The 25,929-nt window shown below is 45.2% G+C and overlaps 1 protein-coding gene across 1 annotated transcript in view; it reads right to left on the bottom strand.

Moving 5' to 3' along the window:
- LOC115474784 (breakpoint cluster region protein-like) overlaps positions 1-25,929 on the bottom strand; it is a 262,364-nt gene that overhangs the window by 91,390 nt on the left and 145,045 nt on the right. Inside the window, 2 exon segments of the mRNA XM_030210439.1 lie at positions 6,338-6,413; positions 24,571-24,696. Coding sequence (XP_030066299.1) covers positions 6,338-6,413; positions 24,571-24,696 — 202 coding nt within the window.

A 25,929-nucleotide genomic window follows, 5' to 3' on the forward strand; every position in this document is an offset into this window, starting at 1 on the left:
TGTTGGGCATGTTAATATTTGGATTTATACTGTCACATGACTCCTGACACTGGTGCTGTTTGAATTCCGTTACCGTTTTCATCTCCACCACCTCCCGCGGGAGGGCATTCCAAGCATCCACCACTCTCTCCGTGAAAAAATACTTCCTGACATTTTTCTTGAGTCTGCCCCCCTTCAATCTCATTTCATGTCCTCTCATTCTACCGCCTTCTTATCTCCGGAAAAGGATTAATACCTTTCAAATATTTGAACGTCTGTATCATATCACCCCTGTTTCTCCTTTCCTCCAGGGTATACATGTTCAGGTCAGCAAGTCTCTCCTCATACGTCTTGTAACGCAAATCCCATACCATTCTCGTAGCTTTTCTTTGCACCGCTTCGATTCTTTTTACATCCTTAGCAAGATACGGCCTCCAAAACTGAACACAATACTCCAGATGGGGCCTCACCAACGACTTATACAGGGGCATCAACACTTCCTTTCTTCTGCTGGTCACACCTCTCTCTATACAGCCTAGCAATCTTCTAGCTACGGCCACCGCCTTGTCACACTGTTTCGTTGCCTTCAAATCCTCAGATACTATCACCTCAAGATCCCTCTCCCCGTCCGTACGTATCAGACTCTCGCCGCCTAACACATACGTCTCCCGTGAATTTCTATTCCCTAAGTGCATCACTTTGCATTTCTTGGCATTGAATTTTAATTGCCAAACCTTAGACCATTCTTCTAGCTTCTTCAGATCCTTTTTCATGTTTTCCACTCCCTCCGGGGTGTCCACTCTGTTACAGATCTTAGTATCATCCGCAAATAGGCAAACTTTACCTTCTAACCCTTCGGCAAGGTCACTCACAAATATATTGAACAGAATCGGCCCCAGCACCGATCCTGGAGGCGCTCCAATACTCACCTTTCCCTCCTCCGAGCGAACTCCATTCACCACTACCCTCTGGCATCTGTCCATCAACCAGTTCCTAATCCAGTTCACCACTTCGGATCCTATCTGCAGCCCATCCAGTTTATTTAAAAGCCTTCTGTGGGGAACCGTGTCAAAAGCTTTGCTGAAATCTAAGTAGATTACGTCCATAGCTCGTCCCTGATTCAATTCTCCTGTCACCCAATCAAAGAACTCAATGAGATGTGTTTGGCATGATTTCCCTTTGGTAAAACCATATTGTCTCAGATCTTGCAACTTATTGGCTTCCAGGAAATTCACTATCCTTTCCTTCAGCATCGCTTCCATTACTTTTCCAATAACCGAAGTGAGGCTTACCGGCCTGTAGTTTCCAGCTTCTTCCCTATCACCACTTTTGTGAAGAGGGACCACCTCCGCCATTCTCCAATCCCTTGGAACCTCTCCCATCTCTAAGAATTTATTAAACAAATCTTTAAGAGGACCCGCCAGAACCTCTCTGAGCTCCCTCAATATCCTGGGGTGGATCCCGTCCGGTCCCATGGTTTTGTCCACCTTTAGCTTTACAAGTTGTTCATACACACTCTCTTCTGTAAATGATGCTGTATCCGCTCCATTTTCATTTGTACTTTTTCCAGTCCATCGTGGTCCTGCTCCAGCATTTTCTTCTGTGAAAACAGAACAGAAGTATCTATTTAGCAAATTTGCTTTTTCTTCATCACTATCTACATAGCGGTTCTCAGTAACTTTTAGTCTCACAATTCCCTTTTTAATCATTCTCCTTTCACTAATATTCCTGAAGAAATTTTTGTCACCCCTCCTTACATTTCTAGCCATTTGTTCTTCTGCTTGCGCTTTCGCCAGACGTATCTCTCTCTTGGCTGCTTTCAGTTTCATCCGGTATTCCTCCCCGTGTTCCTGTTCTTGAGTTTTTGTGTATTTCTGGAACGCCAACTCTTTAGCCTTTATTTTCTCAGCCACTTGTTTGGAGAACCATATCGGTTTCCTTTTTCTCTTGCTTTTATTTACTTTCCTTACATAAAGGTTCGTGGCCTTATTTATAGCTTCTTTCAGCCTTGACCACTGTCCTTCCACTTCTTGTACTTCCTCCCAGCCCCTCATCTCCTCCCTCAGGTATTCCCCCATTTTAGTAAAGTCAGCACGCTTGAAATCCAGGACTGAGTTTTGAGTGGCCGCCCTCCACTACAGCCGTCATATCAAACCAAACCGTTTGATGGTCACTGTTGCCCAGGTGGGCACCCACTCGGACATTTGACACGCTATCCCCATTTGTGAGCACCAGATCCAGCGTCGCTCCCTCCCTCGTGGGTTCCGTCACCATTTGTCTGAGCAAAACACAGGGTGATCCTGTTCTTCAAGTACTGTGGGCCATTTCCTTTAAGGGCCTTGAAGATCAAACATTAAATTTAGCCTTGCATTGTACTGGTACCCAGTGAAAGTTTTGCAGCATTCTGAATCAATTGGAACTGGTGCAGACTCTTTGTAGTCAGTCCATTGTAGAATGCATTACAGTAAACCAGTCTTGATGTTATCATGGCATGCACAACTGAGACAAGACTTGCTTTCTCAGTGTAAGGAGAGAGACAGCATAGTTGCTCCAAATGAGAGAAGCAGCTCTTTAAGGATGCTTAGATTTGGGACATCAGAGTGAGTGTTGAATCTACCTGTATTCCAAGATTCCTGGATTCTGATTTGAGGAGGGAGTTCATATTTCCCAAAAGAGATGTGCCGACTGTGTTAGGGATCCATAGAAGCCCAGTTTTACTTGGGTTCAGGCAAAGGTTGTTATTTTTAATCTGTTCTTGAACTGATGTTAGACAGGTAGTCAGTTTGTTCAAGACCGTGGGTAAGTTAGATTCAGTGAGTATGAGTAGCTGCTCACATTCCATGTAGAGTAGAACTGAGAGTCCATCGACCAAATCAGCTTGGCTAGTGGCTTGAGGAAGATATTGACAGAATAGGTGACAATATTGATCCTTGTGGTACACCTCAGGTCAGTGCCCATGGTGGCAATGAAGCGCTTTCAAACAGTATGAACTGTTGCCAGTCTGATAGATAGGATCTGAACCAAGCAAGTACTGTTCGATTGATACCTATTTCTGCCAGTTGTTCTCACATGATATTGTGATCCACAGTGTCAAGAGCAGCTCAGAAATCTAGCAGTATTAACACCGAGGCAAATCTCCTGTCTCAGTGTCTGTGAAGATCATCTAGCAGGGATACAAGGACCCTTTCTGATCCATAACTGGTTCTGAATCCAGATTGACATGGATCCAGCCAGTGTCTCTCTTTAAGCCAATCACTGAGTTGAACACACACTGTTCTATAAGTTTTTCTAGAAATGGGATGTTAGACACTGGCCAGTACCTTTTATGTTTGTACTGGTCAAGGTTGTTCTTGAGCATAGGACACACTACTGTCCTTTTTAATACTGTTGATAGTTGCCTATTAGAAAAAGAGAAGTATATAATTTTTGTGGCACTTTCTATAATGCCCCAACTTGCCTGCTGCACTATCTTTGATGGGTAGGGGTCTAGGGAGCAGGTAGTTGTCCAAAGGTCTTTTAGGATTTTGTCAAGGCCCTCCTCTGTTATTAGATTAAAAGAGTCCCATATGTCTGTGTCAGGATGGGGAGAGTTTGTGTACACCTGCTTGGTTGATTTGAGACTGGGTGGGACTGCCTGTAAATCCTGGCAGAGACTTAATTTTGTTGGCAAAGTATGCAACAAAATCACTGCAGTTCAGTTTTGACTGGGCAGGCTTGATCTGTTTTGGGGGTTGCAGTAGACTATGCTGAACAGGTGCTTGGTTGAATTGGCAGCCTGTTCAATGCATTGAGAGAAATACTGCTTTTAAGGCTTGGCGGTACTTTGTATTTCCTACAGTTTAGCCTGTCCTCATCCAGGTGAGATTTACGCCATCTCTTTTCCAGTTTCCGTCCTTCATGCTTATGGATCCGAAGTTCTGGAGAAAAACAAGGTGAGTGTTTGTAAGTGGGGCATAAGATCTTTATTTATTTATTTGCAATGGTCAGGTATAGATAGTGTTGTTTTCTCTAAGGTCTTAGCTAATTGTATATTGCAAATATCAACCTGTTCTAACACTATAGTTGTCTTTTCATCCATATATGGATAATCCAAGGCCTCTAGGAAATTCTCAGCAGACAGCTTTTTCTCATCTCTGATCTTTCCAAACTCTGTGAGGTGCCATTTTTCAGGTGTTCACTTAGGGAAAACTTATTTAGAAAACGGTCTGTCTATGATAAGGGTCTCTCTTTTCATGGGTTGGAGAATTGATCACCTGTGTGAATCCTAGTGCTGTTGTGTCCAGGAAGACAGCTGTGGTGGTATCTGGGGTTTCGATGTGTAGATTGAAATCTCCTATGATCACTATCCTAGGGTAATTCAGGATCACTTGTGTAATCACATCAAGGTGTTCTTGCACAGATGATATGCTGTTATAAGGTGCTAGGTGTACCAAGAGCAGCCAGATTGGTTTCTCCTCTTCTAGCTGGATTAAAAGAGATTCTGATTCATTTTGATGAGGAATGGCGATTCTGCACAGTTTGGTTGTATCCTGAATCAGGACTGCTACCTCTTTCCCCTGTCTTCCTGGTCTTTCTTGATGTTGGATGTTGAAACCTGTTGGGTATAGTTCAGTCAGTGATAAACCCCTGCTTTCATCTAGCCAGGTTTAATTTATTCCTAAGATGTCAAGATGCTGTTCATGGATGGCATCATGGATGACTAAGGATTTCTTAGCATCTGATCTGGCATTCACCAGTCCTATAGTTCCAAAGGATGGTCCCGGGGTGCTGGGAGTAACTTTGGTATGGCAGTAAGATGATCTTTTAGGTACTGTTATGTAGATGATTGACCTCTTGCACTTTTGTCTTCTCTTTGGTTTGTGGGAATTATAGTTTACTCTCCTACACACCGTTGGGATCCCTATGGTCTCTCGGTCTGCTAGGCGAAGGCACATTCTTTGTGTTAGAAACTCCTTAGGCAAATTTAACTGGGTGGCACTACAGTCTTAAAAGATTCTGTGGAACAGCAATCTTACCAGTTGGTACTGTAGGATTAAAGGCTTCAAGTCAACAAGTGGAGTGGAGGAGTGGCCTAGTGGTTAGGGTGGTGGACTTTGGTCCTGAGGAACTGAGTTCAATTCCCACTTCAGGCACAGGCAGCTCCTTGTGACTCTGGGCAAGTCACTTAACCCTCCATAGCCACATTGAGCCTGCCATGAGTGGGAAAGCGCAGGGTACAAATGTAACAAAAAAAAAATAAAACAAGTCTGAGAAAACAGACCTTTTAAAATTGTAAATTAAGACTAGGCCTGGGAGATCAAAGGCTTCCAGTACCAAAGAAAGAAATGACTGTACTTTGCACTTCTGTGTGAATTTCTTTGGCAAATTAATGAAGAGGGGGTTGATGGTAGACTTTAGTTTTAACAGAATCAGAATCTTTAAAACAGTTAAAATAACATTTCAATTCACAGATTGCAGTTATGCACTTTGTAGTTTCTGGTTCTGATATTCTTGAATGGTCCAATTGAGGTAGGTTGCTGTAGCCTTTTTCTTTTGTTGTCCAGGAAGCGTTAGATGTAAGTATGGATCCAGCTCAGATCACAGGACATGAGGAGAGTTGTTTGTAATATGAAGAGAAGATAAATGTTTCTTTGATCCAGACAAAATGAATGAAAGAAGTTTGAAGTAAAACTGAGGATCGGTGCCTCAACACAGACTGAACAGAAGTCTGTAAAAGTTTGAGTTGTAAATAAACAAAAAGTATATTATTTAATCTAAGATGTAGGAGCCAGATGTGAACACAATCTGCACAGCCCAGCCCAGCTTAGACAGAGAATTTTATGACTACCAAATCTTTTGAGAATTTTGGAACCCTGTGGCCCAACAGGTTTTTCCCAGGAAACTAAGGATCCAGGATAGATACAAAGATCAGAAGTATGCTAGAACAAATGTCAGTAAAAAAGAGGGGACATGCCAGAACCAGCATGGGCAGGAGACGGAAGCCATAATGGAGTAAGAGGCAAGATCAGAAAATTGCATGCAAGAAGCAATAGGGAGCCACAGATCAAAACATCACCAGCAAAAAGGAGCAGAGAACTGTAAGCCCAAGTTTCATGAGAAAGAAGGAGTAGGAAGCTTCAGGCCAGGGTTTCACCAGTTGGATGGAGGAAGGAGGTACCTAGTACAGCTGAAAGGGAGACAGAGAGGAGGAAAATGAGAGGAAAGGGGGGGGGGGGGGGAGGGAAGGTCATTAAATTTTCATCTGGCCATCTTAATGATTTGAAATGTTCTATGTGGCTCTTCTTATGAAATGTTTGGGGTCCCCTGCTCTAAAGTATTACCAAACACCTAAGCAGGTTATTATTTTCCTTTTCCTTACTTCTATTCCTTGCTTGTTCAATCTGTTCCTTCCATTCACAGAGCTCAAATTCTGAAGACAACAAAAAAGTGTAACTCTAGAGATGAGAAAACATACAAAATAAGATAGTTTGATTAGTATCCTCTGAAAAGTAATTCCTACCAGTCAGTTTGTATAAAGTATATCAAACTGAAATTGCTGGGTAACAGTATTGGTACTTGGATGAGTGGGTAGTAGATGTGCCACTTGAATTACTTAATAGTCAGGTTGTTGAATTGTTGAGTGGTTGGCAATTGGGTGGGGAAGGGAGGCCGCAGGAGCGGAAGACCAAGGTCCACTACATATAGGGATACACGTGAAGAGGAGTAGTATGACCAGCAAGGCCCTTCCAAAAAACACCAGGAGACGAACAATATGATGGAAAAAACTTTATTTTTCTAATACCTGACATGGCACTATGTTTCGGCTAAGTGCCTGCCTCACGGGTCTATAATAAACAAAACATTGAGTATGCAACTTAAAAACATATATATGAAAAATGAGTTACATATACATACAAGTAAAGAAATATTACTAAAACTGATGTGACACTTGTAATTAAAATTAAAAAATATACATAAAACTTGTAATATGAAAAATATTCCATATCACAAGAGAATACAAAAAAAACAGATATGTGCAAAGATGATATTCATTGAAAGCATAAATGTATATCTATCTATCTATCTATAGATATATATATAAAGCGGGAAGGTAAATGAGACGCACCTCAATAGGATGGGTAGAAGTGTATGCGCTTCAAAATCTGAGAAAAATGGGTTGAAGTGTATGTACTTCAAATCTTAAAACACTTGCTGTCTGTAAATGAAAAAGAGGGGTTTAAAGAAGGGGGGGAGAGACGCACCTCAGTATCAATATGTATAGAAAAAATAAGGAAGGCGGAAAGTATAGTCTGCACGTCACTTGCTGATGTCAAAGTTCTGACATCGGCATCTTCCTTTTGGTGCTCTTTTGGTTTTTTAATCTCCTGGTTTTTGTGCCACTGGTTTCCATAGTGGTTTCCTGCTTTCACAGCGATCTCTGATTCTCCATGTGTCTTTGGGCTACACTTCCCGTCTTTTTAAAAGTACATTCCTGCACTTGCTTCTTGGCTCTGTTATTAACCTTTGTTTGTGGTGATATTTTTGTCCACACGTATAAGACCCGTCGCTTATCTCCCCACCACCCTCTGTTTACCTGGACTTTAATCAGCTGTTCTTGTTTCGGTCCCTATTTTTCACCTCTCACAGTCTCCTCTCTGCTCATGGTTTTTTCCACTATATCATTTTTTCTTCTCTCATTACTTTCCTCCTTCCTTATTTTTTCTAAATATATCGACACTGAGGTGCGTCTCTCTCCCCCAATCCATCTTTTGCATTTACAGACAGCAAGTGTTTTAAGATTTGAAGCGCATACACTTCAACCCATTTTTCTGAAATTTTGAAGCACGTACACTTCTACCCATCCTACTGAGGTGCGTCTTGTTTACCTTTTTGCTTATATATATATACACATACATTTTTGCTTTCAGTGAATATCATCGTTGCACATATCTGTTTTTTTTGTATTCTCCTCTTGTGATATGCAATATTTTTTATATTACAAGTTTTATGTATATTTTAAAATTTTAATGACAAGTGTCACATCAGTTTTGGCAATTGGGTGGCAATAATGCTAACTGAACGTTTAGATCTTTGAATAGCTAGATGCTTGTATGGTTAAATACCAGAATTGGTAGCTAAGGGGCCCTTTTACTGCAGGTGAGTGTGTGCTAATGGACATTAGCGTGTGCAAAGTGTCACATGATCCATAGGTACAAAATAGGATACCCAGGATTTACTGTGCACTAAACGTTATTAAAAGGGCCCCTAAGTGACAATAGTACAATTTGGATTGTGTAGAGGCCATAATAGTAGTGATTGACTGGGTGGCACTAGTGGAACATAGATGGTTTAGTGTTAGTAGCTATACTTGCTTGGCAGGGTGACAGCAGTGATGGTTGGATGGTGCAGAGGCAATTTTCAAAGGAATTTCTGTGAGTAAATAGGATGTTGACATAGCAGTGGCAACTAAGTTTTTGTTTGCTCCTGGGAGATTTGGTCCGGTTGGGGCTTGTGCCTTGCACAGGCATCAACTCTGTGGGTGCTGTGGGTGCTCGAGCACCCCCTATATTGCCATTGGAACGAAGTTCTGGTTTCAACCCAGCCCGATCTGCCTGCCCTCTTCTCCCTCAACAGTCCTCAGTCCTCGCCTTCCTGCCACCCAGAATTAAAAACTTATTTTACCTCAGGTCGCGGCGGCAGTGAAAGGCAAGCACTGCAGGCTCGCTTTCAGCCTTCCCTTCCTTATTCTCTCTCAGCTCTGGTCCTGCCCTCGTGGGAAACAGGAAATGAGGGCAGGACCAGAGCTCAGAGAGAAGAAGGGAGGGAAGGCTGAAGGTGAGCCTGCAGTGCTCGCCTTTCACTGTCACCGCAACCTGAGGTAAAATTAGTTTTAAATTCTGGGCGTCAGGAAGGCAAGGACGGAGGACTGTTGTGGGAGAAGAGGTCGGGCTGAGGTTGGAACTCGGGGGGAGGGGCTAAAAAGGGACAGGTGGTGTTTTCGGCGAGTTACTGGACATGGAGGGGAGAGAGAAGATATCGCTGGATGGGGAGGGGAGGGGGAGAAATCGCTGGACATGGAAGAGAGGGCAGGGAGAGATGAGACTTGTTGGACATGGATGGAGGGATGGAGAGAGGGATGGAGGGATAAAGAGAGGGATGGATGGAAGAGAAAGCAGGGGAGAGATGAGACTTGTTGGATATGGATGGAGAGAGGGATGGATGGAGGGAGGGGAGGGATGGGGAGAGAGGAGAATTGCTGGATATGGATAGAGGAGAGGACAGGGGAGAGAGGAGAATTGCTGAATATGGATGGAGCAGAGGGCAGGGGAGAGAGGAGACTAGCTGGACATGGATGGAGGAGAGGGCAGGGAAGAGAGGAGACTTGCTGGACATGGATCAATGGAGGGGAGGGCAGGGAAGAGAGAAGGAATCGCTGGACATGGAGGGGAGAGCAGGGGAGAGTGGAGAATTTCTGGATATGGATGGAGGAGAGGACAGGGAGAGGAGAGTTGCTGGACATGGATGGAGGGGAGGGCAGGGGAGAGAGTAGAGTTGCTGGACATGGATGGAGGGGAGGGCAGGGGAGAAAGGAGAAATGCTGGATATGGATGGAGCAGAGGGCAGGGGAGAGAGGAGAATTGCTGGGCATGGATGGAGGAGAGGGCAGGGTAGAGAGGAGACTTGCTGGACATGGATGGAGGAGAGGGCAGGGGAGAGAGGAGACTTGCTGGACATGGATCGATGGAGGGGAGGGCAGGGAAGAGAGAAGGAATCGCTGGACATGGAGGGGAGAGAGAAGAAATCACTGGACATGGAGGGGAGAGCAGGGGAGAGTGGAGAATTGCTGGATATGGATGGAGGAGAGGACAGGGAGAGGAGAATTGCTGGACATGGATGGAGGGGAGGGCAGGGGAGAGAGTAGAGTTGCTGGACATGGATGGAGGGGAGGGCAGGGGAGAAAGGAGAAATGCTGGACTGGACATAGAGTGGAGGAAAGACAGAGGAAGTAGATGCACATGGAAGGGAGAGGAGAAATGCTGTACATGGATGGAGGGGAGGGAAGACAGAGGAGAAGATGCACATGGATGGAGGGGAGAGAGGAGAAATGCTTGACATGGATGGAGGGGAGGGAAGAGAGAGGAAGTGAGAGGAACATGGATGGAGGGGCGGAGAGAGAGGAGAGATGCTGGACATGGATGGAGGGGGTAGAGGAAAAATGCTGGACATGGATGGAGGAAAGGGAAGAGAGAGAGGAAGGAGATGCATATGGATGGAGGGGAGGGAAGAAAGAGGAAGGAGATACATACTGACTGAGATAAGGGAAAGGGAAAGAGGAGAAGAACTACACATGGACGGAGAAAATAGACACTGGATAGAAAGGGGGAAGAGAGGGGGCAGATGCTGGATGGAAAGAGGGAAGAGAGGGGGTAGATACTGGATGGAAAGGGGAGAGAGAGGGAATATATGCTGGATGGAAAAGTGGGGAGAGTTAAGATTGAGGAAAGAAGAAAGAAGAGACTGAGACTAACATAATTAGAAACAGTAAACGGCCAGACAACAAAGATAGGAAAAAAATGAATTTTATTTTTAGTTTAGTATAAAGTAGTGTGGTAGCTGTGTTAATAAATATAGAAAATGGAAATAAGGTAATATCTTTATTGGACTAATTTTAATACATTTTTTACTAATATTTGGAGACCAAACCCTCTTTTCCCATGTCCTGAGGAAAGAGGTTTTGGCCTCTGAAAGCTAATTGAAAAATGTATTTAGTCCAATAAAATTATATTATCATATTTCCATTTTTTGTTTTATTTGTATTTGTTAACCTATAGTATAGTGATTGAAATATGTCAGTTTTTGAAATTTTACATCTCCTTATATTTGCACAGTACAGGGGGACTGAGAGGCGGGACTGATCAGGGAAGAAGTCCTGGTGCAGGTTGCAGGCAGCCTTTGAGTGGTGCTGCCACTGCCCAGGTGAAGACTGCAGCATACAGGATGTTAAGGTACCAGGGAGGGGGGGGGGGGGGGGGAATGCACCACCTGTAAAAAAAAAAAAATTCAGCATCCCCAATCATTTTGAAAAGTTGGCTCCTATGCACAGGCGTGCTACATCTGGTTGTGCTAGGTCCCTTCCCCACCTCTTTAAGCACTGTCAAGCAGTGGTGTGCTGGAGCCGGCTCGCACCAGCTCGCAAGAGCCGGTTGTTAAATTTTCTTCCGGCTTGCGAGCCGGTTGTTGAAAATAGCTAGCCGGCTCTGGCTCTCCTCCCTCCCTCCGGATCAGCCTCACTGCCCGCTTGTTTTTTGAATTCTTTGGGGCAGGCAGTCTTGCCTGCCCGCTTCCAGCGCTGACTGTCCTCCCTTGCCGATTCGCGCTTTAAAAATGGCCACCGAGATTTCCAGAGGCGGCCTCGCGAGACTTCGGCTGAAGTCTCGGTGGCCATTTTGAAGTGCGAATCGGCAAGGGAGGACAGTCAGCGTTGGAAGCGGGCAGGCAAGACTGCCTGCCCCGAAGAATTCAAAAAACAAGCGGGCGGTGAGGGACCGGATCGGGAGGGAGGGAGGAGAAGAATTCGCGATACAATTTGGGAGGGGGTGGCAGGGGGGAAAAGGGAGTCGCTGCTGGGCATGGGTAGAGGGGGTCGCTGGGTATGGGTGCATGCAGGGCAGGGGAGAGGAGGGTACACTGCTGGACATGGGTGCATGCAGGGGAGAGGAGGGTCACTGCTGGACATCTGGGTGCATGCAGGGCAGGGCAGAGGAGGGTCGCTGGGTATGGGTGCATGCAGGGCAGGGCAGGGGAGAGGAGGGTACACTGCTGGACATGGGTGCATGCAGGGGAGAGAAGGGTCACTGCTGGACATCTGGGTGCATGCAGGGCAGGGGAGAGGAGGGTACACTGCTGGACATGGGTGCATGCAGGGCAGGGCAGAGGAGGGTTGCATGCAGGGCAGGGGAGAGGAGGGGAGAGAGAAGAAATGCTGGACATGGATGGAGGGTAGAGAAGAGTGAGGAAGGAGATGAGATGAGGGAAAAGGAAGAGAGGAGAAAAACTGCACATGGATGAAGAAAATAGGCAGAAGCTGAGGACCAGAAATGAAGAAGAAAGGAGGAAAGAAATAAATGGAAAGGAAGCCCTGGAAACAGAGTTAAGAGGACAGATAGCAGCAGAATCAGATACTGGGCCAGCATGATCAGAAAAACAGTCACCAGACAACAAAGGTAGAAAAAAAATCATTTTATTTTCATTATAGCGTTTGGAATATGTTCACTTTGAGAATCAGGTGCTCAACATTAAAAGTTTATATTTATTTACTTATTTATGTATTTACTTATTTATGGCATTTTATCCCACATTAAACATGAATTAGATTGGAACCTGGGATCATTTAATTTTTTTTCCTGGAGAGAGTAATGCATTGCCCCCCCCCCCCCCCCCCCACGGCTATAGCCAGCTCTGCAATTTTGGGGGGGGGCGCAGAGGTGGACGGGGGGGGGCACAGTGGTGGACAGGGGGGCACCAAGGTGGACCGGAGAGAGAGCCTGTTGTTAAAAATTTACCAGTACACCACTGCTGTCAAGGGTCTGCTGATTCTGCCTTTGTCCTCTCACCCCCCCCCCCCCCCCAACTCCTATGAGGGCGCCTGAAAAGCCCTTCTGGGATCAGAAGCCAACTCATCTTGAAAATAAAAACATACAATAATATTTAAAGGACTCACTGAGCACAGTTGTGAATGCAGCTAAGGCCAGCATTGGTGGCAGGGGTGCCTACAGTTTTTTTGGCACCAGAAGTGGACCAGGCTAGCTTTGGGCTTTCTGGGATGGGGGAGCACTGTATTGGCAGGCTGAGTTTCAGTCAAGCCATTGTGCATGGCTGTGTGGTCAGACCATGAACAGTGTTGTGCTATCTGCAATAGCCTCTGAACAAGTTCCTCCAGCAGCAACTGCTGCATGTGTGGGAAACAGAGCTTTGGGGCTATTCCTGAGGGTGACTTAACCATGAACAGGCTGGTGTTGATCACAGAAACTGTCCACAGGCCCGGCAGAGCTGAAAGGCCTTCTTCCATGGAAGAGCCAATTTTGATGGGAAATGCTGCCATTACAGAGACAGATAAAAATGAAAATAGACAATATCAGTCCACGCTCGTCTCAGAATAAGTTTAGTTAGAAGGGGAAAAAAAGCCTCATAATTTCACAAAAGGAGTCGTGCGACAATTAAAGTCAGCAATCAATGGCTGAGTAACTGCCCTTTTGTGATAGTTGTTATCAGAGGCAAAACCCCCTCCTCCAGTTAAATGTTTTTAAGTATATTCCCTTTTAAGTATATTCTTTTTGATATTTTTATATATATTTTAATCTTCTACACAATATTTTGTATATCAAGTTCAAAGGCGGTAAGAACAGTGAGATGAAATCATTTAACTTTGACGTTCTAACAGCTCCTCAGACTTTGAGAGGTACTCGTTTCACTGGGGCTTTATAAAGAGATCTGAGCCTGTATAGACCTGTTGAAGAAAAGCAAGCAATCAGCGTTCATATTGGTCAGTGGCTCTCGTGTGTGGCTCCAACTTATGCGTCAATGATTAACTGTTAGTGTACTTCCTCAGACACCACACAACTTGTTTATCCAGCAACATAATTTACATAATCAGCTGTCCCTGCCACAAGATTTATGTAGGCAAAATCAGCAGGTCCCTGCAGGCACGAATGACAGAACACTGTTCCCGCATTACTCAAAAGCTTCCCGGTGCTCCGCTAGTACAGCTCTGTGTTCAGTCTCTACACAAATTTGAAGATTTGAAGTGTATGGCGATTGATTGTGTGATTCCCTCAAAACGAGGAGGCGACATCAATAGGATTCTTCTATAAAAAGAACTTCGTTGGACATATTGTTTGCAATCCTTGGAACCCAATGGCCTCAATACCAGCATACACTAGGGATGCTACATGTAAGCAAAACAGCATTTGTCGCCCAAATACCATCAGATCCGGCAACAGCCCTTCCGGGCTATATAGTATAAATAACGCCACCGCCACTGGAGCACAATCTCTGGCGGAATACACTGACAGTTAATCATTGACACGTAAGTTGGAGCCACACACGAGAGAATTGTAAGTCCACTGACCAACATGAATGCTGATTGCTTGCTTTTCTTCAACAGATCTATACAGGCTCAGATCTCTTGACAAAGCCCCAGCGAAACAGGTACCTGTCGCGGTCTGAAAGCCGTTAGAAAATCAGAGTTAAGTGATTTCATCTCACTGTTCTTACCGCCTCTGAACTTGATCTGCAAAATATTCCTGGCAAAGCTCTGTAATTCCCCGCTTCCCATATGTCAAATCACCTCTGCACCAGTCTTCACCCGGGCAGCAGCAGCACTCTTAGGCTGCCTGTGCATGCATCGGGACTTTCTCTCACTCTGAATCATCCTATCCCTTATGATGAGACTTCCTGTTTTTTGAAGAGCAGGATGGTTCAGAGTGAGAGAAAGTCCTGGTACAGGTGCAGGGCAGCCTATGAGCACCACTGCTGCTGCTTGGGCAAGACTGGAGTGGAGGTGATTTGAAAGCATGGATGGGGGGGGGGGGGGGGGGGGGGGGAGGAGCGCAGGGGCAGGAGATGCACACTCTGTGAAAAATTCCTGGATATGTTGCTGCTCCATTTTGATGATGAAGCAAGAGATTACATCTCCCAAAGGTGGATGCGTTAATGTCTACAGTCATAAAAAAGAGCTCGATTTCAGTGGAAAGGGGTGCAACCTTGAAGGATGTACAGGACTGAAACATGGAAACATTGCTCAAACAGGTCTTTCTGGTGTCAGCTGTAATCTTGCAGGCGGCACTATATGATGGATTAGTAGCCAGAGCCTGTTTTTGGTGGACTGAATATTTATCCAAAGAGACCATGGGGGGCAGTCCAGAAGGGTTGTCTGAATTGGCTCAGCTCAAAATGGGCAGTGCCTTCTTGTTGATGCTTTTTATGACCATAGACATCAGCCAAGGGTATGGCACTGTTGGTAGCAGTGCGCCGTTCCTTGTGGCTGAGAAATGGGTTGGCCAATGTAGCCTCTAAGGGTTGGCTCAGTAAGTTTCCCTTCAAAGGAAAGTTATTTGGTGAGGAATTGGAGAAGTAAATGAAGAGTTTGACAGAATCCAAGATGTCAAGGCTCCCAGAGAATCACTGTAGATTGGGTGCATTCGCTTGGCAAGAGTCATTTCCAGGAGGCCAAAGATACAGGCTTGGAAGAATGAGTGGTTCCCAGTGAGGGTGTTTCTCATTGTGGAGTTAGCTCTTTTGAGGAAGCAGGAGAGGAGGACAAGAGGCCTTCACAGGGGGAGCTGGAGTGGTTAGCTCTGTAGTGAAAAGTGCTTAGGAAAGATCAGACAGTCATAGAACCTAGTAATACTCTGATAGAGATAGCAATTCTCAGGACTCTTATGTCTAAGGAAGGTTATTAGAGAACACGAAACAGGTTTCATTTCACGTTGGTAAGTACCTTCTCCTCCTTCCCTGAGATCACCGAAGAGGAAACTGCTCGCCTTCTTTCTTCCTCTAAGTGCACCACCTGTTCCTCTGATCCCATTTCCACCAATCTGCTTACCAACATCTCTCCTACAGTTAACCCCTCAATCTGTCACATCCTCAACCTCTCTCTCTCCACTGCCACTGTCCCTGACACCTTCAAGCACGCTGTAGTCACACCACTTCTCAAAAAACCATCACTTGACCCCACCTATCCCTCCAACTACCGCCCCATCTCTCTTCTATCCTTCCTCTCCAAATTACTTGAACGTGCTGTCCACAGCCGCTGCCTTGACTTCCTCGCCTCTCAGGCCGTCCTCGACCCGCTTCAATCCGGCTTTCGCCCACTATACTCAACAGAAACAGCACTCTCTAAAGTCTGCAATGACCTGTTCCTTGCCAAATCCAAAGGTCACTATTCCATCCTCATCCTCCTCGACCTATCTGCCGCCTTTGACACCGTCAATCATAATTTACTTCTTGACACACTGTCCTCATTTGGGTTCCAGGGCTCCGTCCTCTCCTGGTTCTCCTCGTATCTTTCCCACCGCACCTTCAGAGTATTTTCTAATGGCTCTTCTTCCACCCCCGTCCCGCTCTCTGTTGGGGTCCCTCAGGGATCTGTCCTTGGACCGCTTCTTTTCTCGATATACACCTCTTCCCTGGGCTCGTTGATCTCATCACATGGTTTCCAGTACCATCTCTATGCTGATGATACCCAGCTTTACCTCTCCACTCCCGACATCACAGTTGAAACCCAGGTCAAAGTTTCGGCCTGCCTTTCAGACATCGCTGCCTGGATGTCCAACTGGCATCTGAAACTGAACATGGCAAAGACTGAGCTCCTTGTCTTTCCACCCAAACTCTCTTCTCCTCTTCCCCCACTTTCTGTCTCTGTTGACAACGCCCTCATCCTCCCCGTCTCTTCAGCCCGCAATCTCGGAGTCATTTTTGACTCCTCCCTCTCCTTCTCTGCCCATATCCAGCAGACAGCTAAGACCTGTCACTTCTTCCTCTATAATATTAGCAAAATTCGCCCATTCCTCTCTGAACAGACCACCCGAACCCTCGTCCACTCGCTCGTTACCTCTCGTCTTGACTATTGCAACCTTCTCCTCACTGGCCTCCCGCTTAGCCACCTATCCCCCCTTCAATCTGTCCAAAATTCCGCCGCACGTCTTATCTACCGCGCGAACCGATACTCTCATATCACCCCTCTCCTCAAGTCACTTCACTGGCTCCCGATCCGCTACCGTATACAGTTCAAGCTTCTCCTATTGACCTTCAAGTGCACTCAATCTGCAGCCCCCCATTACCTCTCTACCCTCCTCTCCCCATATGTTCCCACCCGTAACCTCCGCTCCCAGGACAAATCACTCCTTTCTGTACCCTTCTCCAGACTCCGCCCCTTCTGCCTAGCATCACCTTATGCCTGGAACAGACTTCCTGAACCCATACGCCATGCGCCCTCCCTGCCCATTTTCAAGTCCTTACTCAAGGCCCATCTCTTCTCCCTTGCTTTTGGTGCCTAACCACCTTCCCATTCCTGATACCTACACTGACTACATAGTTTTTACCTTTAGATTGTAAGCTCTCTTGAGCAGGGACTGTCCTTCCCCATGTTTAAACTTGTACAGCGCTGCGTAACCCTGGCAGCGCTATAGAAATGCTAAGTAGTAGTAGTAGTAGTAGTACCCAATGAAGAAATATGTCAAAGTGGAAAAATATATATCTATTTATAAAATAATAATAATTAGCAAAATGGCAAACAAGCACACAAAATAAGAATTACACAAAAATAGATATCTGCATATATATATTCTGTTACAATACTACGAATTATACCTGAGAAGAGAATGCTAAAAGTGAAATATTTGGCTAATAAACCATGCCCATGAGAGCTAACACAGTCTTTGGCAGACTAGAAATAGTGATTAACTGTCCCCAAACTACAGGAGTGAACCCCGATTTCTCACCATCACAAGTCACTTGCTTCACAGCAGGGTCTCTGAATGAAAGACAGGATTCTACCCTTCGGCTGAAGATGTGTCCACAGTAAGCCAACCAGTAAGCATCTGGTTATTATAGAAATAAGTTACAGATCTCACCAGCACCTGTAGCTGGTCTCTCGCATAAGATTAGAAGCCATAATTCTCAGCTTAAACTTCTCTGTAATGTTGTTATACAGAGGGGTTTTGTACTTAGAAGGCACAGGGATTCTGTCTATCCTCCAGAGCTATCACCTGTGAATCCACTCTGCTGCTGCGCCAAAACTCTTCTTTTTTGTTCTTCACCAACTTCAGTACTAGACTTCTGTCCACTGTCCTCAGGTAACTGTTGGCCCAATCAGATCAAGCATTCCTACTATCCAGTAGACAAATTGCAGGCCTGGAAAACAGTGATGTCCATAGTTGATTCAGACATACTCCCTGCAAATGCCGGCACAAATAAGGAGACCTACAAGCCTTATCTCATATTTGTGTCACTGTAAATCTGTCTTGTTGCCAATTTCACACCCAAAGATGAAGTGCAGAAGCTCTCTGGAATGCCAGTGTGTCCTTGAGCTGGCAGGCAGTGTAGAAATGTAGGAAACATTCAGGTGCGTATGCCTTGTAGCGCTATAGAAATGATAAAATTCTGCAGCACGACTTATTTTCCACACTAGCCCACTCCTCAAGTCACTTCACTGGCTCCCTGTCCGCTTCCGCATACAGTTCAAACTTCTCTTACTGACCTTTAAATGCATCCATTCTGCAGCCCCCCATTACCTCTCCACTCTCATCTCTCCCTACATTTCTTCACTGGACAAATCTCTCTTGTCGTCCCCCTTCTCCTCCACTGCTAACTCCAGACTTCGTTCCTTTTCCCTCGCGGCACCTTATGTCTGGAATAGACTTCCTGAGCCTGTACGTCTAGCTCCATCTCTACCTGTTTTCAAATCTATGCTGAAAACCCACGTTTTCACCACTGCTTTTGGCTCCTAGCCACTACTCAATTGCCCTCCCCTTGTTCCTTCTCACCCAGTACTTCCCTCGCCCTTAATTGTCTTGTCTGTCTGTATTTTTTAGATTGTAAGCTCTTTTGAGCAGGGACTGTCTCTCTGTATCAGGTGTTCAGCGCTGCGTGTGTCTGGTAGCGCTATACAAATGCTAATAATAATAAGTAGTAGTAGTAGTAACCATGACAGTGTTGTCCTAAAAAGATGGATCCTGGCCTAGTCAGAGTTTGGTTCATAGCCCTCAGTACAGAAAGGATGATACACTGGAGATACCCTTACAAGTCCACACAGTGAGGTTTTGGGGTCTACACTCAAGGTCCTCTGGTAGAGGAGTGCCTAAGGTGTTTCTTCTGAAGGTGGACCCAAATAACCTTGGATCAGTGTGTCCTCAAAGTTATTCAGGACAATTATGCTCAAAAGTTTGCTTGTCCTTTTCTGGACAACTTCTTAGAATTGCCCTTTCATGTGGTTACAAATGTGGCAGCGGTCAAGGCAGCTCTCAAAAGGCTGATCCACCTTCAGGCAGTGGTACCAGTTCCTCTAAATAAACAAGGAATGGGTTGATACTTCATTTACTTCGTATTGCCCACAAAGGAATGGACATTTCATCTTATTTTAGAGCTCATGCAAGTCAGGGTGTTGACAGTGGAAATACTATGGTCCATCATAGGGGCAGTCTGGTGAGGTATGTTCCTCATATCATTGGATCTGATGGAAACATACTTGTGTATCTCCATATGTGATGAACATCAGCTGTTCCTATGTTTTACATTTCTGGGGAAGCACTTCCAATTTTTTGCACTGCCATGTGGTCTGACTATCCAGCTTATTTTCGAAAGTTAAAGACACCCATATTTCGACCCAAATCGGGAGATGGGCGTCCGTTTCCCGTGGGCACCCAAATCAGTATAATCGAAACCCGATTTTTGGCGTCCTCAACTGCAGTCCGTCACAGAGACGAACAAAGATCATGGGGGCATGTCGGAGGCGTGGTGAAGGTGGGACTGGGGTGTGGTTATCGGCCGAGGAGAGATGGGCATCTTTAGCTGATAATCAAAACAAGAAGAGCGTTTTTGACGAGAATTTGGTCTGCTTTATTTGGACCCTTTTTTTTCAGGTCCAAATCCCATAAAAGTGCCCCAACTGACCAGATGACCACCAGAGGGAATCGGGGATGACCTCCCCTGACTCCCTCAATGGTCACTAACCCCCTCCCACTAAATAAAACCCACTTTACAAACTTTTTTCCCAGCCTGTATGCCAGCCTCAAATGCCATACCCACCTCCATGACAGCAGAATGTGTTATATCCCTTTCCCTGATTCTGATGTGGGTCTCGGGTGAGTGTGACACCTTTTCTGTTAAGGGCACTGCAGAGTCACATCAGCAATGTGGTGGGTGTAGGGTAGTGGGCTCCGTGATTCCATTAGCTTGTGTTAAATGCTCACGATGTTGGTAGTTGGTAGGCTCTACTCCCATGGTGCTTTTCCCTCTGCTTACTGGGTCAGAGTGTGCCCTGTTTTGTTTCCGGTAGTCCATGAGGTAGTGGCCATTTGTGTAAGACACTTTTAGATCCCTTTCATGTGTTAGCCACGTTACAGCACTTAACGTTTAGTGCATCTGGGCCTTAGTTCTTACCTTGAATGTTGCTGAAAGAGGGCATTGTACACCATTCTGCCAGCTCGGACCTACTACTGCTAATCTCAGTACCAGAGAGACTCGTTGCCAGTGGGGCACAACCTCTGATCTGCAGTTAACTGTGAGTAAAGGTGCTTATTCAAATAAAGGACGTTTTCAGCGAGATTAGTCTTCAGGTGTCAACTGCTGTGCCAAGGTTATACAGCAGCAACAAGTCCTGTCCCTGGAGCACGTTTAGTGGGTACTGCAGTGCACTTCAGGTAGGCAGACCCAGGCCCATCCCCCCCCCCACCCCCACCCATAACACTTGTGGTGTTAAATGGGAGGCCTCTAAAACCCACTGTACCCACATGTAGTTGCCCCCTTCACCCCTAAGAGCTATGGTAGTGTTGTACATTTGTCCCTCCCACGACCAAATGGCTTGGATTGGGACGTTTCTGAGCTGGGCATTTTTAGTTTCCATTATCACAAAAAAAAAATAAAACGCCCATCTCAGAAGGGACCAAATCCATGGCATTTGGTCCGTCCAAACCGTATTTTCGAAACGAAAGATGGACGCCCATCTTTTTCGATAATACGGTCTGTCCTGCCTCTTCACATACCTGTTTTCAGACATAGACACCCATGGAGATGGGCGTTCGCGTTCGATTATGCCCCTCCACGGCTCCCAGAAAATTTTCCAAGGTAATGGTGGTGACAATGGCAACATTAAGGAAAGCAGAGGTACTGGTCCATTTGTATTTAGATGTCATAACAACAAAGTCATATTGGGGGCCACCGCTCATATATTACACTTTCTAGAGGAACTGGACTGGGTGGTCAACTCAGTGAAGAGCAAGCTGATCCCAGATCAAACAATATGGCATTTGGGAGCCCTATTCAATATCAGCAGGGGAAAGTTTTTGACCACAGAAATACAGCAGAAATTGCAAGATCATATACAGAAGTTACTCAAGTTCAAGCTAATGGCCGGGAATTGCTTTCTAGTTTGAGGTCCATGGCAGCCACCTTGAAGTTAGTTCCTTGAGCCAGAACCATATGTGCCCACTGCAGAGGTCCTTGTTGTCACATTGGTCCCCTCAGAGCCAACAGTGGAAGGAAATGCTCCCCTTGAGAGGAGAGACTAGGAGCAGTCTGTCTTGGTGAGTTGCAGGAGTCGAATGTATGGCAAAGTATAAGTCTAGAGATGCTGCACTGGCTGCTGGTGATAATGGATGCCAGATTCAAGGGCTGGGGAAATCATTGTCAGGGCCAAGTGACCTAAGGATGATGGCTCATGGAGGAGACCTCTTGGCCAATCAGTCGTCAACAGCCATGCACTTGGTGCTGGAATCCTTTCAGCAGCTGGTGTAAAACAGGGCAGCATATATATTTTGGATAATGCCACAGCAGTAGTCTATTTCAATCACCAGGGGGGAACAAAGAGCCAAAAAGTAGCAAAAAAAGTAAGATTTTGATGGGCTAGGCAGACCACAACTTGTTGTATCTTTCTGCAGCCCATTTAGCGGAAATGTAGAAGGTGTAGGTAAATTTCTTCAGCAGACCCACCCTAGATCCCGGAGAATGGAGTTTAGCAGATGATGCCTTCAGAGCCTTAGTACAGAGTTCAAGGACACTAGTGATAGATCTCATGGCATCAGAGTGACATAATTTTTATGAAAGTAAGATTGTACTCCACCTTGGATAAGACACATATGGAGATACACAAGTATGTTTCCATCAGATCTAATAATAAACGATAAATAATAAATGATAAATAAAATGCCAAGGTTCCCAGGTTTTTCAGTTAAAGGCATGACTGTCGGGCAGAAGGCCTAGATGGGCTCATTCAGCCATGGCCTTAGGGACAACTGTTATATATAATTCCCTCTATGGCCACTGCTGGAGCGAGTCATTCAGAGGCCCAGTGGAGTCTGGTAGTGCTAGTGGTGCCAGATTTGCAAATAAGGACTTGGCATGAAGACCGCACACAGTTCTGAGTGGACATGCTGATAGTGTTGCAGTCTTGAAAAGGTCTCGTGTTATGAGGTCTGATTCCAATGCAGGCTGATTTTGTGTTATGGCTTGGCTCTTAAAAGGACAAGATTGTAGAAAAAAGGCTATTTATTCTCATGTTATAGAGACTTCATTGAGTTCATTGACTTCTTTGATGTATGTCAGAGTGTAGTGAGTATTTGAACAGTAGTGTGAGCAACAACATATTCAGCCATTAAATTCTTCTGTTTCAGAGAGTCTAGAATTTCTTCAGGATGGTTTGGACAGTGGGTTGGCCTTGGCCTCGCTGAGGTTGCAGATAGCGGAAATATCTTACATAAAGGTTGTGCTGGCAGCTGATCCCTGGCGTCCCACATGGATGTGGCTTGATTCTTGAGGAGGGTTACATTGTTGAACCCTCTCAAGCATTCAATGGTCTCTCCTTGGGATTTGAATCTAGTTCTGTCCATGTGAGTAGAGGTGCCATTTCAGCCTCTGAGGGATGCCACCTTAAAAACTCTTACCTTAAAGACTGTATTTTTAATGGTGAATTATTTAGCAAGAAGAATTTGAGACTTACAGGCTTCATCAAGAGCTGTTTTTAGTCATGTCATGGTCATGGGAGAAAGTGGTTCCTTCCTTTCTCCCAAAGAAGGTGTCAGTCAATTTTTCTTTCAGTGTTTCCTGAGAATTTGGAACAAGGAGTCAGACATGCTTCATTGCTTGGATATAAGGACAGTGTTGCACTGTTATTTGAAAAAGATGGAAAACTTTTCCAGGTCAGACAAGTTTTATGTGTTATTCGTAGGAAAAAGAAAAGTGAGGTCTCCTCTAAGGCAATGACAGCTCATTGGGAAAAGGAGGCTATTCCAGACTCATACTCACTGAAAGGTTACTCGATTCCTTCAGAGTTAAGTGTATTCTACAAGGAGACAAGCTTACTCGTGGGAGGAACACAGGCTTATTCCCCCTCAAGAAATTTGTAGAGTAGCCATGTGGTCATTTTTGAATTCTTTTGCCTATCATTATAGATTAGATGTCCAAGCAACAGAAGATGTATCTTGTTGTGCTAGTGGTTTGAGGACTGTTTTTGTCTGGTTCTCACCCTTAAAGTCTATTGCCTTGGTACTTTCCATGCATCTGGACTAGTCTGGAGGGATGCCAAGGAAGGAGAAATTAGAACTTACCTGCCAATTTTCTTTCCTTTAGCCCCTCCAGACTAGTCTAGAACACACTCTCTGATAGATTTAAGCTAGATGAAGAATCTGAAGTTAGTGGGCCGTGTTTGCTGCAACTAAAGGTATCCTCTGTATTTGTGGTATGGCCTAGTTATGTTTGTAAGTTATTCATTTTGGTTAGTTCTTGTTTCTAGGGTTTTTCAGGCTATTCTGTGTCCTATCTGCTTTATTATTGAAATGCTGATTAGTAAGTGACTGTACAAGATTCTTAAATGATGATGTCACTAGTTAGTGGCTCTTAGTCTCCATCTGCTTGCAGGAGAAAGCATAGCCATGCACTTGGACTGGTCTGGAGGGACTAATGGAAAGAAAATTAGCAGATAAGAATTAATTTCTCCTTGAATAAAATTATCCCAGGCAGTGGCTTACCAAGGGGGGGCGGTGGGGGCGGTCCACCCCGGGTGCACGCTGCTGGGGGGGGGGTGCCATGCACCTGTTGGCTGAGTCCGCTCGTTCCCTCCCTGCTGCTCCCTCTGCGCGGAACAGGTTACTTCCTGTTCCGGGGCAGAGGGAGCAGCAGGGAGGGAACGAGCGGACTCGGCCAACAGGCACATGGCACCCCCCCCCCCCAGCAGGTAAAAATGCACCCGGGGGGAGGGGGTAATTTCGCCAGTGGGGGGGGGGGGTAATTTCGCTGGTGGGGGGGGGGGGGGGGCTGCGCTGCACCCGGGGAGGGGGGCGCATCGGCGATCCACCCCGGGTGTCAGGCAGCCTAGGAACGCCACTGATCCCAGGAATTACATCATAAAAGTATGCATGGTGACAAGGTGGAGCAAAGTATGGGAAAAGCATGAGCAACGATGAATTCAGCCATTAAAGTCCTCTGTTTCAGAGATTATAGAATTCTTTTGCATGTATTTTAGAAAATATACTTTATGCAAACATTTACACCTGCTACCAAGCAAGTGTAAATGTCTGTGGCTTCATGCTAGGTGTGATTTCTGCCGCTTTGCCCCTAGTATTTATAAAGACACATGGACACTTGGAGGGTTCTTCACGACTAGCAGAAATTATGCCTAAATTGAAACCGTGGACATTTACGCCTCCTTAACTAATTTTATAAAAGACTTTTTGCATGCATAAAAAAAAGGCCTTTATGCATGATAATCCTTCATAAAATTACCCCATAAATGTTTGAGTGGTAGTTAGATAGCTAGGTGGCAGTAATGATGATTGCACGATTGGCACTAGGTAGGTAGTAGGAGCACCTTCTTGCTGGAAGACTTGCTTAGTCACTCACCTTGCCAATCTTGCTGTGGATGCAGAGTGGCACTGTTGGGGAGTTCTGTATTAGCCAGAGTTCACTGTCCAGTAATTTCTTCCTAGTTTTCTCCAACACTTTGTTCACTGGTCCCCTGTTCTGCTTCTTAAAGAAATGAAAGGTAAAAGTCTCATTTGAAGTAATTCTGTAAGGAGGGTACAAACATTTAGAGGCTCTTTTACTAAAGCTTAGCACATGCTAAAGTAATTAGCATGTGCCAAATGCTAGGAAGTCCATTTTATACCTATGAGCTTCTTAGCATTTAGTGTGAGCTAAGTTCTAGTAAAAGGTCCCCTTAGGCACCAAGAATGCATGTAAATGATAAGATTATTGGCACTATGCACATCTGTTTGTAATTGCCATTATTCTGGCTACAAACTATTCTATCAACAAAAAACAGCACCAAGTGCCTTCAAAATAGGGATGAGTCTTTAATTCATGGACCCGACACAGGCCGTGATTTGGCACACAGCGCCTGTGTCAGGGGTCATTTAGAGAAGTAAATTGCAATCACAACGAACCCAGCCTCAGGGTTATAGCTCATAAAACATCCAGTGTAGTGCCTTGTAGCACTCTGGTTTGCCACCATTTCTACAAAAGATGCCAAACCAGAGTGCTAAAAGGCACAATTTCACTGGGCATTTATGAGCTATAACCCTGAGGCTGGGTTCGTTGTGATTGCAATTTACTTCTCTAAATGATGCCTGACACAGGCGCTGTGCGCCAAATCACGGCCTGTGTCGGGTCCATGAATTAAAGACATCCCTATTTTGAAGGCTCTTAGTGCTGCTTTTTGTTGCTTGTGTGCTTGTACTTTGACCCACCCCATGCTGCTGTACAAGCTATTCTATAAAATGGTGCCTAAACGCGATGGTGAGTGATTTGCAGGTGGGCATACATATGTGTGGAGTGTGGGCGGGGTGAACAATTACATGTGTAAATTATAGAACACTATAATTTACAAGCATTTTTCATTAATCTAGGTGTGAGCATTTACACCAGTTCTATGGCTGGTGTGAGTAGTTGCGCCTGAATTATACGCACATATTTGTATTACTACACTAATATTCTGTAAAGAAAAGTAGGCGCTTACTTTGCTTTATAGAATAGGCTTCAGATAGGTGCCTAAAAATAGAGCACCCTCATTATACACAGGTAGAGAACAGGGACCATAGACACAGACCCAGTGACGTTTCCTTTTCTTTCAGGGGCTCCACCCAGAAACTAATGCAAAGTCCATAATTACACAACAATTTTCAAGATATTTGCATTGCTTTCTTGTATCTCTTGGCTTCATTCTCTTCCTCTGGTTTTCTGCCTCTTTATCTCTATCAGTCT

This window comes from Microcaecilia unicolor, chromosome 7 (assembly GCF_901765095.1).
Source record: "Microcaecilia unicolor chromosome 7, aMicUni1.1, whole genome shotgun sequence".
In the NCBI taxonomy this organism is placed as follows: domain Eukaryota; kingdom Metazoa; phylum Chordata; class Amphibia; order Gymnophiona; family Siphonopidae; genus Microcaecilia; species Microcaecilia unicolor.